This window comes from Anas platyrhynchos, chromosome 7 (assembly GCF_047663525.1).
Source record: "Anas platyrhynchos isolate ZD024472 breed Pekin duck chromosome 7, IASCAAS_PekinDuck_T2T, whole genome shotgun sequence".
Lineage (NCBI taxonomy): Eukaryota > Metazoa > Chordata > Aves > Anseriformes > Anatidae > Anas > Anas platyrhynchos.
Genome location: NC_092593.1, coordinates 16433094 through 16448116, shown reverse-complemented (window position 1 = coordinate 16448116; position 15023 = coordinate 16433094). Strand labels below are relative to the sequence as shown.

Sequence of the window (15023 nt, the reverse complement as noted above, 5' to 3'; positions counted from 1 at the left end):
GGCTCTGGGGGGGATCTCTCAGCATAGCTGGCAGCAAACAGCTCTGCAGTGATGGAGAAAAGAGATGGATGTGTGTACTGTGCTGTCTGGAAATTCAGGTGGCCAGGTCTACAAGGAAGCATTGTGGGGAGGCTTCCTGCCCATGGGGCTGGTCAGCATTAGAGGGCGTCACTTTGTGCACACAGATGGGACAGAAGGTGGGTCAAAGCCAAATGCAGTTATCATCTCTGAAGTAAATAGAGCAGGAAGGGGAGGATGGAAGTGAAATTGTGGCTGTTCCATCCCTGGAAGCGTTTAAGGCCAGGTTGGATGGGGCTTTGAGCAACATGGCCTAGTGTGAAGGGTCCCAGCCCACGGTCTGTATAGGTCCCTTCCAACCTAAACCATTCTGTAATCCTGTGCGATTACACACATCTTTGCCATGCCACAGGTTCTGCTCCTTACCTTTTCCCTTCGTTTACTTCTCCACAGGCATCCAACCCCCTCTACCGAAAGCCCATTTCTACGCATAACGTGGAGTTTACGTTCAACAAGCTCAACAAGTCCTACAATGGTACGGTTGACTGATCAGGCCTCAGCACGTGGGACTGCTGTGGACAATTGCCTGACTGTATTTGCTGCTCCCGACTTGAAGACGGGACCGATCCTCTTCAGGGGAGGGAATACCTTACAACAGGACTGGTCGATGACGGAAGCCTGTTATTTGCACAGTGAGGAGAAGAGTAGCGTGCTGTCTGGGGACACGCCGACGCCAAGGCAGGCTCACCGCCTGTGCTCGTGGACTCCGAGCCACGTGAGGCTCCACAGCCCAGCTTTCCGGATATATTAAACCTGCCAACTAAGTGAACCAAGTGCCATATTGCAGCTTTAGACATATCCCATCCCACTAGAAAGGGGGACTAGGCCAAAATCAGGGGAACCCCACGCCATTGCAAGTTGTTAGGGGGGGAATTAGCTTAAAGAAAAGAGAAGGGTTTTGGAAGCATTTGTATAAGAAATTAGGATACAAGAATTCTGCAGTCTTTAGGATTTTTTTTTATATAAAAACAAAATAAAACTATTGTGCATACATGATGCTGTGAGCGGAGTTTGTCATCTCCTTGCTGAGCCCCGCAGGGACAGACTGAGACGGGGCGTGCTCCTGCAAGGAAAACGGGTGCTGTCTTATTTATTTATCAGTAGCACCTTATCAGTCCCAGCATGAGGACACAAACAGGAACCGGAGCCGCGGTGACGGCTGCAGAAGGTATGTTGGTTTAACGCCGCGCTGTTGACCAAGGGTGGGGACTGCCAGACATCGCTCAGCGCTCACACTCAGTGTAGCTGCTCTGTGGAGCAGCAGGAAGGCTGGGGGAAGCCCGAGGGAAATGGGAGTTTAGGCTGAGGAAATGTTCAGCACTGACTCCTTGGGCTTTGCAAGTAGGCATCCAGCCTGGGCGGCTGCTAGCTCAGCTTGCTGGCCACACATCTCCCTCTGAGCATTTCATATCCGAGGTTTTAACACAGAATTGAGCTGGGGGGTCTAGCCTCAGCTTCTGGCCGGGCAGGGAGCTGGTTAAGGCCCAGCGTTTTTATTTCAGAACTTTTGTTTTGTTTTTGTTTTTTTCCCCTGAAACTGTTCCTCTTGCCCCATCTGTTTTCCTCTGAAGCTGGGGTTTGCATTACCCCAGATGACAGCTGCAGCTTTAAACCCCCACGAGCTCTGCACTGGGACTTCAGCAGAAGGCAGGAGAGAGAAGCCAGAGCAATTGCTACTGCTTTTTATTTTTTTTGGCTTTTTTTTTTTTCCCTCTTCACCCTGAACAGATCATGCAATAGTCAGCTGAAGGAAGCTTGCCAGGGAAAAGCAAAAACAAATGGCGTTCATTGTTTTGACTTGCTTTTCTCATTGGAAGACAGCCACGGGCCCATCCTTCCGGATTTTTTTTTTTATATATTTGTTTTTGCCTCTATAAACAGGAGCCCTTATTTGCTCAGTATAAACAGCTTTCCTTCAAGAAGTTTATGGTCCCCCTCCTCCTACCAGCAGCACTGAAGAAGCGCAACAAACCATGTTAAAAATAGCCAGGGACAGGGATTAAGAACGCAGGAAGTTACACGCTGTCAGCATCAGAATTGATCAGGTGGCCTTAAAAATCAAAACAAAACAGCACTCTGTCCTCACACTTCATTTTTTAATCCAGGATGGTTACTGAATCCGACCTAGCAAGGGTGGTTTGATATAGCAGAAATGCAGAGGGTAGGGAACGAGGCTGGCACAAGAGCAGAGCTGCCTGGGGCACACCAAGGCTGTGCACCACTGGCCACGTCGTGCCCAGAGCCAGGACACAGCAGGTGCAGGGGTTTCTCCCTGCGCTTTCACAAGAAATAGGAAAGGTCTGAGCACAGCAAAGGGGCAGCAGCAGCTGCTGTCGCAGTGGCAAGCTGATTTCAGCAGCCAGCAATGGCACAGAAGTGCTCTTCAGGGGAAGCTAACGCTAACTGCACATTTCCTACACGGTGCTTTAATGAAAGGCAATGAGGGCAGCTTAAGGTGATTTGCCCTGTTGCATATTGAATCCCTGGGAATAGTGCGGCCACCTGGGAAGGGCTATCCAGGAAAAAGTCTGGTTTTACCACCATCGGGCTGCCTAGCACTGCTTTGAGAAATTTCATTGCTAACACAAGGTTAAAAAAAATACTGCATCCAAGAAAAAAATAAATCCATCCTAAGTAGGCCAGATTGTTTGTTACAGATCAAGTTTTAGCTTGGGTCACTTGCAAGGTTCACAGGCACGGAAAGGGAGAGCAGGAAGGAAAGTGCTGGGAAAGGTAGGGCAGGAACTTTGTGCCAGCTTTGCCACCCAGAGCAGCAAACTTTGAACACAGCTCCACTGCCTTTAGTTTGTGAGGGACCAAGCATTTTAAAAACAAAAGAAAACCATTTGCTTTCTTCCTTTACATTTGGAAAGGAAAGGCGCAGGCAGTGCTCCCCTTTCCAGCATTTCTTTTGCATATTACCTTTAAGCTGTGGCATTTCCTAGCACATTAGTTTGGTGCTTAGAGAACAGTCAATGGTGGCAGCTCCAGCAATGTGAAGTTTGATCCTGCTAGGAGGTTACTCGGGTAGGGAGGGTGGAAAGAAGGAAAGGAAGGGACCTGGAGATGCGACGAAAAGCTTTGCTTCTTCCCCTGCTCATGGGGTTGGGGGGAAAATCAGCTGTGAAACAAACTGCTCCGAAGAGTTGCCAGGGTATATAACATGGAGAACAAGTGAAAGATGGGAGTCTGTCCTGTGGCACCCTTCTGAGAAAGTGCAGAGTAATTCCAGCAAGAAGGAAATAGGGCCAGTTGCTGTCAGGGACAAGCGAGCAGCTGCCTGCTCCCTGGCTGGCAGCACTGGGGCACTGAAGGCAGAGCAGCACCACGGGCAAGCCACTGTGTCCTACAGGGATGTCTGCTACCACATCTGGGTGGGGGAAGGATTGAGCCTGTAGGTCAGGCTTGTCTTTTAACAAAAGAATATGAGAAGGTACCAGAGAAACTTTATACAAATGAATAATCAATTGCATGTTTTTAATTTTTATGGTCTCTCCCTCCAAGTTTAGCTTCTACTTAAGGTTGCATCTAGAAATAAAATAAACAAAAAAGAAGTGATGCTGTGAGTGAGAAGCATTACTTTCCTGTGTAAGCAGATCTGCCTGTACCCTTGGCAAGGTTAGGGCCAAGCTCTGTCATAGGAATGGTGTATTTCAATCAGCAGCCATTTATTTGTGTCCCTAAACACACGCAGCCTGACCACAGCTAGCATTCCTGAATGAAAGCTAAAGCAGAAGGCATCAGCAGGTCACATAGTGATGGAAAATGTCAGCTCTTGTCTGGCCAACTTGGAACCCAGATGCCATTGCAACATCAGCTCCATGTTTCCACAGCCACAGCTGGAGGCTGCTGCTGCACAGCCCTGGGACCAGGGGCTCGCTTGGTGTCTCATCAATGTGTTTTCCCATTTCTGGAAGTGCTATTTTGTCACACCTTGGGAAAAGTCAAGGTCAAGCACAGCCTTTGTTGCCTTGTTAGCATGGAGATTCTCTGCAGCCTGTGATGTACAGAAGCCAGGTGTGATACATGCCCTCCTGGCAGCCTTCTTGCCCCCTACAATGATGCAGTAAGAAGGTGTTCAACAGCTGGAGGCTAAGCCCAAGCTTTAGAACACAAATGCTTCATGCTTCTGCACGCATTTAACCTTGCATTTCTCCAGTTGCATGGAAAGCAAATGAGCTAGCGTATCGAGGAGTGTCACTAAGATGTCTGGCAGGAAATACCAAGGCGAGGTAACTAACTACATGTGCAACCCAGCATCTCCTGTGGGTTCCAGCATGGTTTCCTGATCTGAACATACTTTACATTGGAATTAAGCTCACTGTCATTCCTCCTCCTCTTCATTGCCCATCTGCAAAAAAAGAAAAGAAAAAAAAACACAAATACAAGGGAGATTTTGATTTCATCCTGCCCCTTTCTCTATTCCCATTAGCAGTGATGTCGTCCTCTGGTCCCAGCACAACAGAAACTTCTCCATTCAGCTCTACAATGACACCTCTCAGCAGAGCAGAAATAATCAGCTGCAGAGAACACAGCAGAATTTCCCCAGCTAAACAATCCTATTTGTTAAAGTGTCTGTTGTATAGCTACTATTATTTCTACAGGGAGAGATCAAAAGTGACCGCACTGCTCATCTGCTCCTGCATTATCTATTTGACCTAAGCACAGCCTATGGCCATACAATTACACGTGGTCTGAGGCTTTATTTTTCATCACTGCTCAGGAAGCTGTGCTCTAAGCAAGAACTTCACAGCTACATCCATGTTCGGGCTTCCTCCTCTCCTCTGTATTGGCCAGCCTCCACACGTAACCCTGCATTTTCACAGCCTGACCGTGGACAGCACGAGCTTATGAGTTCAGAGCATGACACGGGTCATGCAGAAATGGAGAATCAAGAGCGAGGACAAAGTCGACCCAGACAAGCAGGCAGGGTCACTGCTTTCAGCCTGCAGGAACCTGTCAAAAGACAGAGGAAAACCCAAAGCCTGAGCAGGCAGCAAACTGACTTTTAATTTGTTACAGAGTTCGAACACGAAGCTCTACTTGTCACTGTGATACAGACCAACCAAGACCTAACAGTGATTACAAACAAACAAGATGTCCAGCCCTGTCTAGTCTGCAGTTCAATTAAAAGTCTTCCAAAACAGACCATTTCCCTGAGTCACTGACCTCCAAAACTCAGAAATGGAAACAAACTTCCTCTGGGTATTTCACATTCCTTCGGTTCTAACTGTTTCCTAAATGTAATGTTTGTGTCACTTGCTAAGAACCCACAGCAACAGGCTTTCCAAGTACATTTAAGGGGAAGTGATGCAGTCATTTTTTTCTGGATTTAGGTCTCCAATAACTTTTTATGGAAGTTTATGGAAACAATAACACGACCTGTCAACTATTGGCTACTAAAGCATGTTGACACTGTTATGTACAAGTACATTTAAGGACAAAAATTTAAAGTGTTTTAGTTTGATGCTGGGTTTATCAAGACTTTTGCAAGAATTTTAAGTCTGAGTAGAACACTGTACTTAATCAGCTATCCTGATTAAAGTACCCATGCTGCTTCTCCTTGTTCTAGGCAGAAATGCCTACAACAAAAAAGATACAGTGAAAATTACATACAAATGTGTGTGCTACGTAACAATTCCTTAATGATTCCAGATTGGGCTGATCTCTCATGCAGTCCCCGGTGACTTGCTCAGAAATACCAGCAAGGTAGCTGTCGTCCTGGTGCAAGCACTGACATCACTTGACCGCAGCCTTACCCATTATGAAAAGGACAATATCTTTTCATTCTGCTATGAACGATCCTCCAGAGTGAATTAAGGACAGCAAGTTCGTATAAACGCTTACTTGACAGATAACATAGATCATGTGACAATCAACAAAGTCAAATACAGCCTTAAGCCTCCGTACGAGGCTCTGATCAGAGCACAGAATGAACTGCACTTCCAGATTCATATATTATAATGCAAATTAGTTTTGTAAATTGTGACCTAGTTCCCATGTTAGAAACAGTTGGGACCAACAGCAGGAACTATGCTACGAATGTGAGCAGCAGAGGCAAGCAAGGAAATTAACATTTGTTCTTAATTTGAAATGGATTTTTAATCATTTTCAGGTGCCTCAAAAAAAGGCACACATGCCTGTATACTATAATCATCCGGACACAAGAATGCATGTAGGAGGTAACATGTTTTTGTTTTGCTAATTGAAATGTTTGTGACGCTGGTGTCAAATGAAGCACTGGAATACAACTTTTTCCGTGACTTACTCAGTGCACAACACAGGACTGAGAAATAGTTTTCCGATCTGTTGCTCAGAACTTGTTTCATAAAGTTGAGTTGCAAATACCTTCCCAAAGTAACAAGATATTAGATCACATCGATATCTCCAAATTCAGTGGCTATTTTTTTTCCACCAGAGGCCTGATAAAGTAGCTCTCGGATCTTCCTCATGGTTTTAGCTGCATAGATTTCAGATGCATACTTCATGATTAGTGGAAAACACTGAACTCACCAAGTTCTGCTTGTGCTCTAACAGTGACCCTACTAAAACACGCAGTGCTAAACCCAAATCTGAAGCAGCTGTCTAGTAAACTCTAAGTTATGGCATCACAAGGGAGCAAGTTGTTGAAAACCAGGTAAGTTTCATCTTAAGCATATCTCAAGTTGGCATCAACAGTGGAAACTATCGGCTACAGAAGGGCTAGGGCATCAACCATCTTGAAAAATAGAGCCTCGGCTCCACCTGGTGGACAAAGCAGTTTTCTGCAAAGCAGTTTAAGCGAGAAAGCCTTGCTTCTGCTACATGCCTCAAGGATATTAGGGAATTAATGAGAAACAGCAAACAAATCCCTGAACCCACATTCACTTTAAAGGATTGAAACTTCTTAGAAGTTGATGCAAAGTATCCTGACTCGCAGACCATTGCAGGGCAGCTCACAGGAGACAACACACTCATCAAGTTCCAGTGGTGAAAGGTGGTCACAAGAACCTTCACGTTTCCTATACGTGGAAAACTCCATCTAAACATGGTACATAAGAATCTTTAACCAAACAAAAGCCCCAAGGAAAAAACAAAACATACACAGAGAAAATTCTAATACTCTTTCCACAGTAACAGATTTATAAGCCCCGTAAGAAACCTTCAAGCACAGGAGACACACTTCCAAAGAACATGAAATGCAAAAGGATAAGGTCATTATCCTCAACCTACACAGGCAGCTAGAAAGTTTTTCAACTGCTAGTTAAATCCAAGCCCATTTCCCTTCTTAGACACTGCATATATTAATCCAACTGACAACAAGCACAAAATCTCCATTTGAACTTCAGCATAACCCTAATCTCCTGAAAGGCTGGGAAAAATGTCAAATACTAAAGCCCCCAAAAAATCTCACCAGACATAATTGCTCCTAGCCTACAGGCAGATGTGTTTAAAAAAGGATCCAGCTTTCTTAGCGTACTTTGCAGCAGCAAAGAAACAGCAATGGTCTAGAACCATACCACCAAGCATCTGTATTCTTCACGTTTTCATGTTGGCAATGAAAATGCAAGCTGATTTCCACCTGGAAAATACTGGATCTATTTAAGGTGATTCCATCCTATCATACGTGGTATTTCAACTTAACCTTTCTTCACAATGCCAAAGCATGGAAAGTAATTCCTGGAAAGATTCCACAAACATTTTCATAAATCAAGCAACAGAGAGTATGTATTTGTTTCTCATTAGAGCAATCAGCAATTCCACCATAATTAAACGCACAACAGCTGGGAGCTATAAAGACTCTTGCCAGAGCAGACTATAAGCACCATCAGCAGTAACTCCTGCAGTCACAAAAAACAGAACGACATTTTTGTAATGCCCTGGCTCTGAAAATAAACAGGGTTTCGCACTGACACAGAAAAAAGACTTACAGATCCAGTTACATGAAAATAGTAGCAAATTTATTTGAGAACATATTATTCAATTTCACAGCATAGGATCAAGACTTGATACTTTTGCTTAGAAATTGTGGAGTTGAGCAATCCTGTGAGAGTAAGACAGGTCGGTGCTGCAGGTGAAGTTAATAGTGAAATACTGACCCAATTTAAGGGTGAGGAGGATAAACAGGAGCAACAACAGCAAGGCAAATATCCTTGGAGTGTTCTCATTCAACATTTTTCAGCATAGAAAATTATTAAGAACAAAAACTGAACATCAAATTTTGGTTTCATATATCCAACAACTAAAAATACTGAAAAATAACCACCGCAGGTACAACTTTGTCTGTATGTATGCAATTAAAAAGTAATTTAGCCAGCAACATTTTTTTTTCCAAAAGGGCCCAGTATTCTACTGGCTGTCAATGTATTTACGTAGAAGTCTCACGATGATTACAGCTCCATCAGCTCTGCTCACTGAGTCGGGAAGTGACCTGCATCCCATCTCACACATGACCACCAAGCCTGCTTATGTAGCTCTCCCAAGCTGCCTTCCTGTACTTCTCTGCTTCTTGAAGGCGGTCTGAAGCTGACAAGATGCCTCGTCCCACGATAATGATGTCTGAACCTCTTTCACTAATAACTTCCTTGGGGCTTAGGTACCTCTGTCCAAGATTATCACCTGAAACAGACACACCATTTTTTTTAGCTTGTACAAAATTATACATTCTAAAAACTTTCAAAGAAATGGAACAGAAAACAGGTACGTTGTTTCAGTTCTCACCCTAACAATCCATCAGGTACCTCCAACTAATGAACACCTACCAATTACTGTGGCAGGCATGCTCTGCTCCTGTACTTGACATAAGTCTTGCTCAGGTTTATGAGCCACAGCAGGCCTCACCGTGATCGCTCCTCGAACCAGACAGCTCGTTAGCCACAGAGCCTCAGGAAGACCTCTATACCATGAAATCTCTCACGGAAAATAATGAAGGAATCTCAGCTTGACTACAAATCAATCACTTTATTAGACAATTGTGGTACTTCATCTCTCTCCTCTGTTTAATCAAAGGAGAAGTCATCTTGACACCATTCCTGTTATTTATAGAGGGTGGTAAAGCTTGATGTTCTCTCCCCTTCATACCTGTTGTTTATGCCATATAGGCACCGGACAATCAGCCCTCCCCTCCAGCTGTATCCAGCCCCTGTGGTGTAACTAATTGACAAGGACAGGATTAAATGCGAAGGGGACTGTCCAACCTGAATCATAAAAAATTGGCAAGAGCCTTGTATCCTGGAAAATTACTGAAAAAAAGACAACAGCCTTGCAATCCTATAAATAGTAATCCCAAGCAAGAACTTGGATACTGATTAACTGCTGTTAAAAAAATACAACATTGCTGTTAAAATCATTATATTCTATACTATAAAAAATATAAACCTTGTTATTTACTATAAAGGTATATAATAAATCCTTAACTGCTTCTATATGAGTTTTGTAAAATCTAATTCCATGACAATGACACAGATCAAATTTGACATAGAGAGCCCTCATTTTTCATGATTTACCAATTCCAACAGATGGAACTGATGCTCAAAAAAGCACTGATCTTGCACCTACTTCATTTACAAACACACTCTAAGTATTTCAGGACACATTACCTCCAGCTTGCAGCTGTACCCCTGGAGTTAAGTGAAGAAATTCTGGTTTCTTACTAACTCTAGATCCAGATATGAATCCAAAAACAAAATCAGAGTTTTCTTCAGCCATCTGTACCTGAAAAAGACCAGTAAACAGTTTCAAGCGATATACCTAAAATCAAGCTTGCCCCCTAACCTATTTCTGATGCATGCATTGACACATTAAGGTGTGCAGAGCAGGGGAATGAAACACTGGAGTGTTCTAGCAAGTTTTTGCTTTATCAATATAAAGTCACCCAGAATTGACTGATCCCTCATTGATTTTGGCTTTGCTTGCAGACAGGAATGCAGAAGTTACTCTTGTTTCTAAGTTGTAAATGATACACTCAATGAACTTACACTGATTAGAATTCTATTGCTAATTAAAAAAAAGGTGGTGAGTGGCAAACCTATCACATTCACTAGAGCTCACAATGTGAATGACAACCACCTGACACCAGCAGCCTGCAGATATAAACTTTAAGTGCTACACTGTCAGATTCCTGAGTCTGCACAGAAAGAGAGCCTATAATAAATAGTGCTGGAGAGACTTTTGGAAGCATAGATGTTGGCAGCACACAAAACCTCCCTCATTGGAACACTTTACAAGCTGAAACAGAAGTGCCTACTTACTGCAGCTTCTGTGTATTTGCCCGTTGCAAGTGACCCTTGGGAACTCATCTCAGCAATGAGAAGGCAGCCCCGCTGCAGAGGAAGGCCGACTTCCTTCAGACCCTTCACAACTCCAGAACCTGGCACCACATGAGCATTAACTATGTCTGACCAGGATGCTATTTTGAATGTACCACCTGAGAAGAGAGAAAGACACACGCAAAGTGAAATTAGTCATCAGAAATGTATTAAACAAGAATCATGACTTAAACAAAACAAGCAGCACACTAACTCATTCATGTTAGAAGACTTTTTACTACTGAAGCTTAACAGTTACAAGTGCAGTTTTACCAGACATTCCTGACAGCTGCACAACCACAAAGCATCGTCTCCCAGTTTTATATTACAGAAGCACTTAGTAACTTGCCTTTACTATTCATTAAGTCATTAGCAGTGAGCTAAAATTCTACCGTCACAGGTGCAACAGTATTCTGATCATTTACAGCTGCAGTAACAAATGAAAGCCATAACAAGCACACAAGCATATCAGGCTGCTTTATAAGCCCCACTGCATTTCTCGTGGCAAACAGCTATTCAGAAGTACTTACTGAGGACAAGCATAGATTCGTTAAAAGATTTAGGTTTTGGAAGGGACCTCTGGAGGTCGTGCCCTCTCAGCAGGGCTAACTTCAAAGCTAGATCATGTTGCTCATGAGTTTTTTCCAAGGTCAGAGATCCCACAGTCTCTCCTGACAGCCTGTTCCAGTGCTGCAGTTACACAGACTGGCAGCAAAGTTATTGTAAACCTAGGCCGATGATAATCACCTTCATACTGATGTTTCACTGTGTTTCCAATGTCTGCAAATTTCCTATCTTCAAAAATCAAGAACTCGTGTCGATCTGCGAGTGCTCTCAACTCCTTTACTACTTCCTGGGTGAAATCATTCAGGATATCTATGTGAGTCTTTAGGATACAAATGCTGGGGCCAAGGCTGGCAGCTAACTGCAGCAGCTCTTTGGATCCTGTGACATCAGCGGAAAGGCACAAGTTGGTTTGTTTCTTTTCCATGATCGCGAGAAGCCTGGCTGCAACAGGATGCACCCCAGGCAGCTCAGCACGAGCCCTGAAGCTCAGCTCTTTACAAATCCTTTTCACGGGAGCAGGACCATTCTGAGCCACTGGCTCAAATACATTTCCCCGAATGAAGTCCTTCACCTTCTCAACCATCTCAGCATCCACTTCTCCCTGCTGCTGGAGAATATCTAACAGCCCAGACAACGTGCATACAGAGTGCAGACGAATCCCACGTTCTTCTAACCTGGCCTTCCCACCCTGCTCCCTGTCCAACAGCACTACAGCATCTGTGACTTTCAATCCTTCTTTCTGAAGAACTTCTGCAGTTTCCAGTACACTAGATCCACTTGTTACCACATCTTCAATGATTAAACATGTTTCTCCTGGTTTAATGGTGCCTTCTACCAGTCGCTTGGTACCTTTAAAACAAAAGACACACTTAACTAAATGAACAAGGTTTAAAAGACCACATCAGAATGCATCAGAAATATCAAGATTTTAACCTATGTTAAAGATGGTATCTATTTTACATACAAGCATAAGTTGCAGTAAAAAATCAAATCAGACTTCAAGAAAATAGCAATTCCATACTGTATGTAGAGAGAATTTCTTTAGTTAATACCTGATACCAGGTATCACAGTTCTTACCACAGCTCAGTAACTGACTTGTAATCCAATTCACAAAGACTTACTTCTCCAAGGGGATAAACAGATTTTGTATGTTCCATTAACAGAAGTGACATATTATCAGCTGCACATATTTAAATAATCATTGTGTAAGTTGACTACAGAAATTCTGGTTTAGTATTACTATGAATTGAACCTTCAAAAACACCAACAATATCTTCTCCTGTAACTTAAAAGTCTTTAAACTAAAAGTTACTTTAAATGTCTTTGAAGTAGCAAAGCCATTGATACTCTTCAACATATTTTCTATTTTTCACAGGCATTATTCTGTGCTTAACATCTCTGTTGTTAGAACAATTAGGAGGAGTAAACCCCCCAAATGCCTTTGCCATAACGAATAATAGGCACAAATCCATGAAAGGCATCCCGGGGGGCAACAACAAAGGCTGCCTCGCTTTACACAGACCGCGGTGCTTCAACCATGACGGTCTCGCCAGTGTAAGTACAGCTCTGCAATCTGTGTGACACCGGAACCCTTGTACCAGGCAGTTAATTGCTGTCACAATCAACTTGTCCTTCACAAGAAGGAATAGCAACAGCTCTCCTGCCTAGCACATTGGCTAACATTTAGTTTTGAAAAACATCCTCTCTGACTGAACGCTGTTGGAAAAGGATAGCGTTTATCACACAAAGAAATCCCTTTGACAGAGTATGTTAATGCTTCAGTTTCCCTCTCCTACACACACCCCTCACCTCCTTTCCACCAAACTAAAATAAAATTGATCACTGTGTGGAGAACTGACTGCTTCTCACCTGGTACACCTTGCCCACTGATTAAAGAGTTACAGGATATGAAAGAAAAAGGGCTTTGAGAGACAAAACAAGAACAGACTACAAAAGATTCCTCTTGGAATCAATATACAATAAGTTCTGTTTGGGGTTGAGACATGGCACTGGTCTCAGCATGTCAGAAACTGCAGCAACTGATTTTGTAGAGGGCGGTAACCCACAATAACTGTGCCAGAGGAAAAAAAAGACACTGTGGAAGCGAAGAAGCAGCTCATGAGCTTCCAAACCTACTACAGCAGGATTTGAGCTGCAGGCTAATAAAAGACTAGCTGGGAGAGCCTGATGCTGTGGGAGGTATATTTCAGGGCAAAAGGTGTAGCTATCCGCATTGAAGTGGTAGTCTTAAACTGAAAGAGGGAGGTGTATTAGAGAAGAACCTTAAAAATATAGTTATTTCACAAACCAGCCAACAAGTAAAGACAAATTCATCACGTGAAGAAGGTTTTACCGTAGTCTTTTGCTTCCTTCCTCCGTATAAGCATGGGAACCTGCTTTTCTGAGCAGATAATTGTGGCCAGTGGCAATGCCGTGTAGGGAACGCCACACACACAGTCATACTCGAGGCCAGCATCTTTTGCTGTTTGAAACAGAAGATCTGCAACCTGAAAAATACGTGTATGTGAGGCATCAGACAGGAGCAACCACCACCAAGGGAAGGGAAGGCACAAAAAGCTCTCTCCTTCGCATTATTTGGTAGCTGCAAGCCGCTTAACACCTATAAAGAAACTCCAGCAGTTTCTCCGCAGGAAAGCATCACTGCTGTGAACGATGCTGCTGTGAATGCTGCTCGGGGCTCTCCGCACCCTCTTTTTTTTGGTTACTTACCACAAATTTCCCTGCCTTGAAGCAGGCAGAGTGGGGAAGCGATGCCACAAACACCCCCGGTGCCACCACAGGGCAGGACCCCCAGGCCCCTGATACGGCAGCATCCCCCCTCCTCCTTCATCCTCCTCCTCCTCACAGGATCACGGAATATTAAGGACTGGAAGGGACCCTGAAGGATCATCGAGCCCAATCTCATCTCTTCTCCTCTTCCCTTTTCCCTCCTCTTCCTCTTTCTCCTCCTCTTCCTCCCTTATATTCCTCCTCCTCCTCCTCCTTCTTCCTCCCTCCCTCCCTCCTCCTCTTTCTCCTTCCTCCTCCTCCTCCTCCCAGCACACCAGGGGTTCCCCCCCCGGGGCCAGCACCTGCCGGAGGAGCCCTGGGTGCGAGACGAGGCCTCGCAGGTCCACGTAGACGGGCGAGGCGATGCCGCTCTTCAGCACGAAGCTGCCGAAGCGCAGCGCGCCCGCCGCCAGCAGCGCCGCCGCCACGCCGCCCGCCGCCATCTGCCCGGCCTCCCGAGATGGCGGGCGCGGCGTCAGGCGGGGCGGCTGCGCATGCGCAGCGCTGTGTTTTCCCCACCCGCCCCCCAGTCCCTGGGGTCGGGCACGAACGGTCCGGGTGCGATTGGTTCCGCCCGTTTAAAAACAAAGGGAAAAAAAAGAAAAAAGCCGCGTTGGGAAATGAGACGGAGCCGCTTGTTCTCCCAACAACCGAGTTTTAATCCAAAATAGAGAACAGCCCAGAAAACGCGTCGCTAGCACAGTCCGTTTATAGAAAGGGTGCACAGTCCAAGCACACGGGCATGGCAGCCACGGCGGCAGTGCCAGCCCATACCAAGAGGCCGACTTTACAAATGGCAAGCGGGCAGCCGTGTGCCTCAGAGCCACACGGTGCTTCGGGCAGGCCAGCGGCGTGCCAAAATTGTTAAGGCTGTGGACGTACTTCGCACCTTGAAAGCGCTGTGTCGCTGGCCATGCCGCTCCCCTCTAGCTCCAGTTGGTGGTCGCGGTGGTGGACAGGCATTGAGTTTTGCCCTTAGCGAACAAGGCTGACACATTTTATTTTATTTATATATATATATTCCCTTTCTGTCACATTTGCCTTCCAAAAGTCACCAGCCAACAGGTCTCAGTGACAGAGCAATGCCGATGGGTTTAGTAGAAGGAGAGCACCAGGAGGTGGATGTGGCGGTGCCATATGGCTTCCACTGAGGCCAGCTCGTCTGTCCCAGCCGCCACGGTCATGGCCAACATGTGGCAGTGACACTCGGCGTGACACGTCCCAGCACCAGGCCCAGCACTTGGTGGCACCGTGCGACCAGCCTGGCGGCATGGGGCCAGGCCCCGTGTCCCTGGAAAGCA

At 45.1% G+C, this 15023-nt stretch overlaps 2 protein-coding genes across 2 annotated transcripts in view; one reads left to right on the top strand and one right to left on the bottom strand.

Annotated features, from left to right (window-relative positions):
• The window catches only part of ITGB5 (integrin subunit beta 5), a 46223-nt gene extending 45149 nt beyond the window's left edge, over window positions 1–1074 (top strand). Inside the window, exon 15 of the mRNA XM_038182240.2 lies at window positions 472–1074. Within this exon, the coding sequence (XP_038038168.2) occupies window positions 472–567 (96 nt within the window). The 3' untranslated portion in view covers window positions 568–1074. The remainder of the gene's footprint in view (window positions 1–471) is intronic.
• A 6922-nt stretch (window positions 1075–7996) lies between these two features.
• UMPS (uridine monophosphate synthetase) lies at window positions 7997–14222 on the bottom strand. The gene is made up of 6 exons (XM_027461546.3): window positions 14025–14222; window positions 13286–13439; window positions 11112–11780; window positions 10308–10483; window positions 9657–9771; window positions 7997–8676 (listed from the first exon to the last, which is right to left on the bottom strand). Exons 1-6 carry the CDS (start codon window positions 14163–14165, stop codon window positions 8501–8503), a joined length of 1431 nt encoding a protein of 476 aa, XP_027317347.2. The 5' UTR covers window positions 14166–14222; the 3' UTR covers window positions 7997–8500.
• Window positions 14223–15023: the final 801 nt, after the last annotated feature.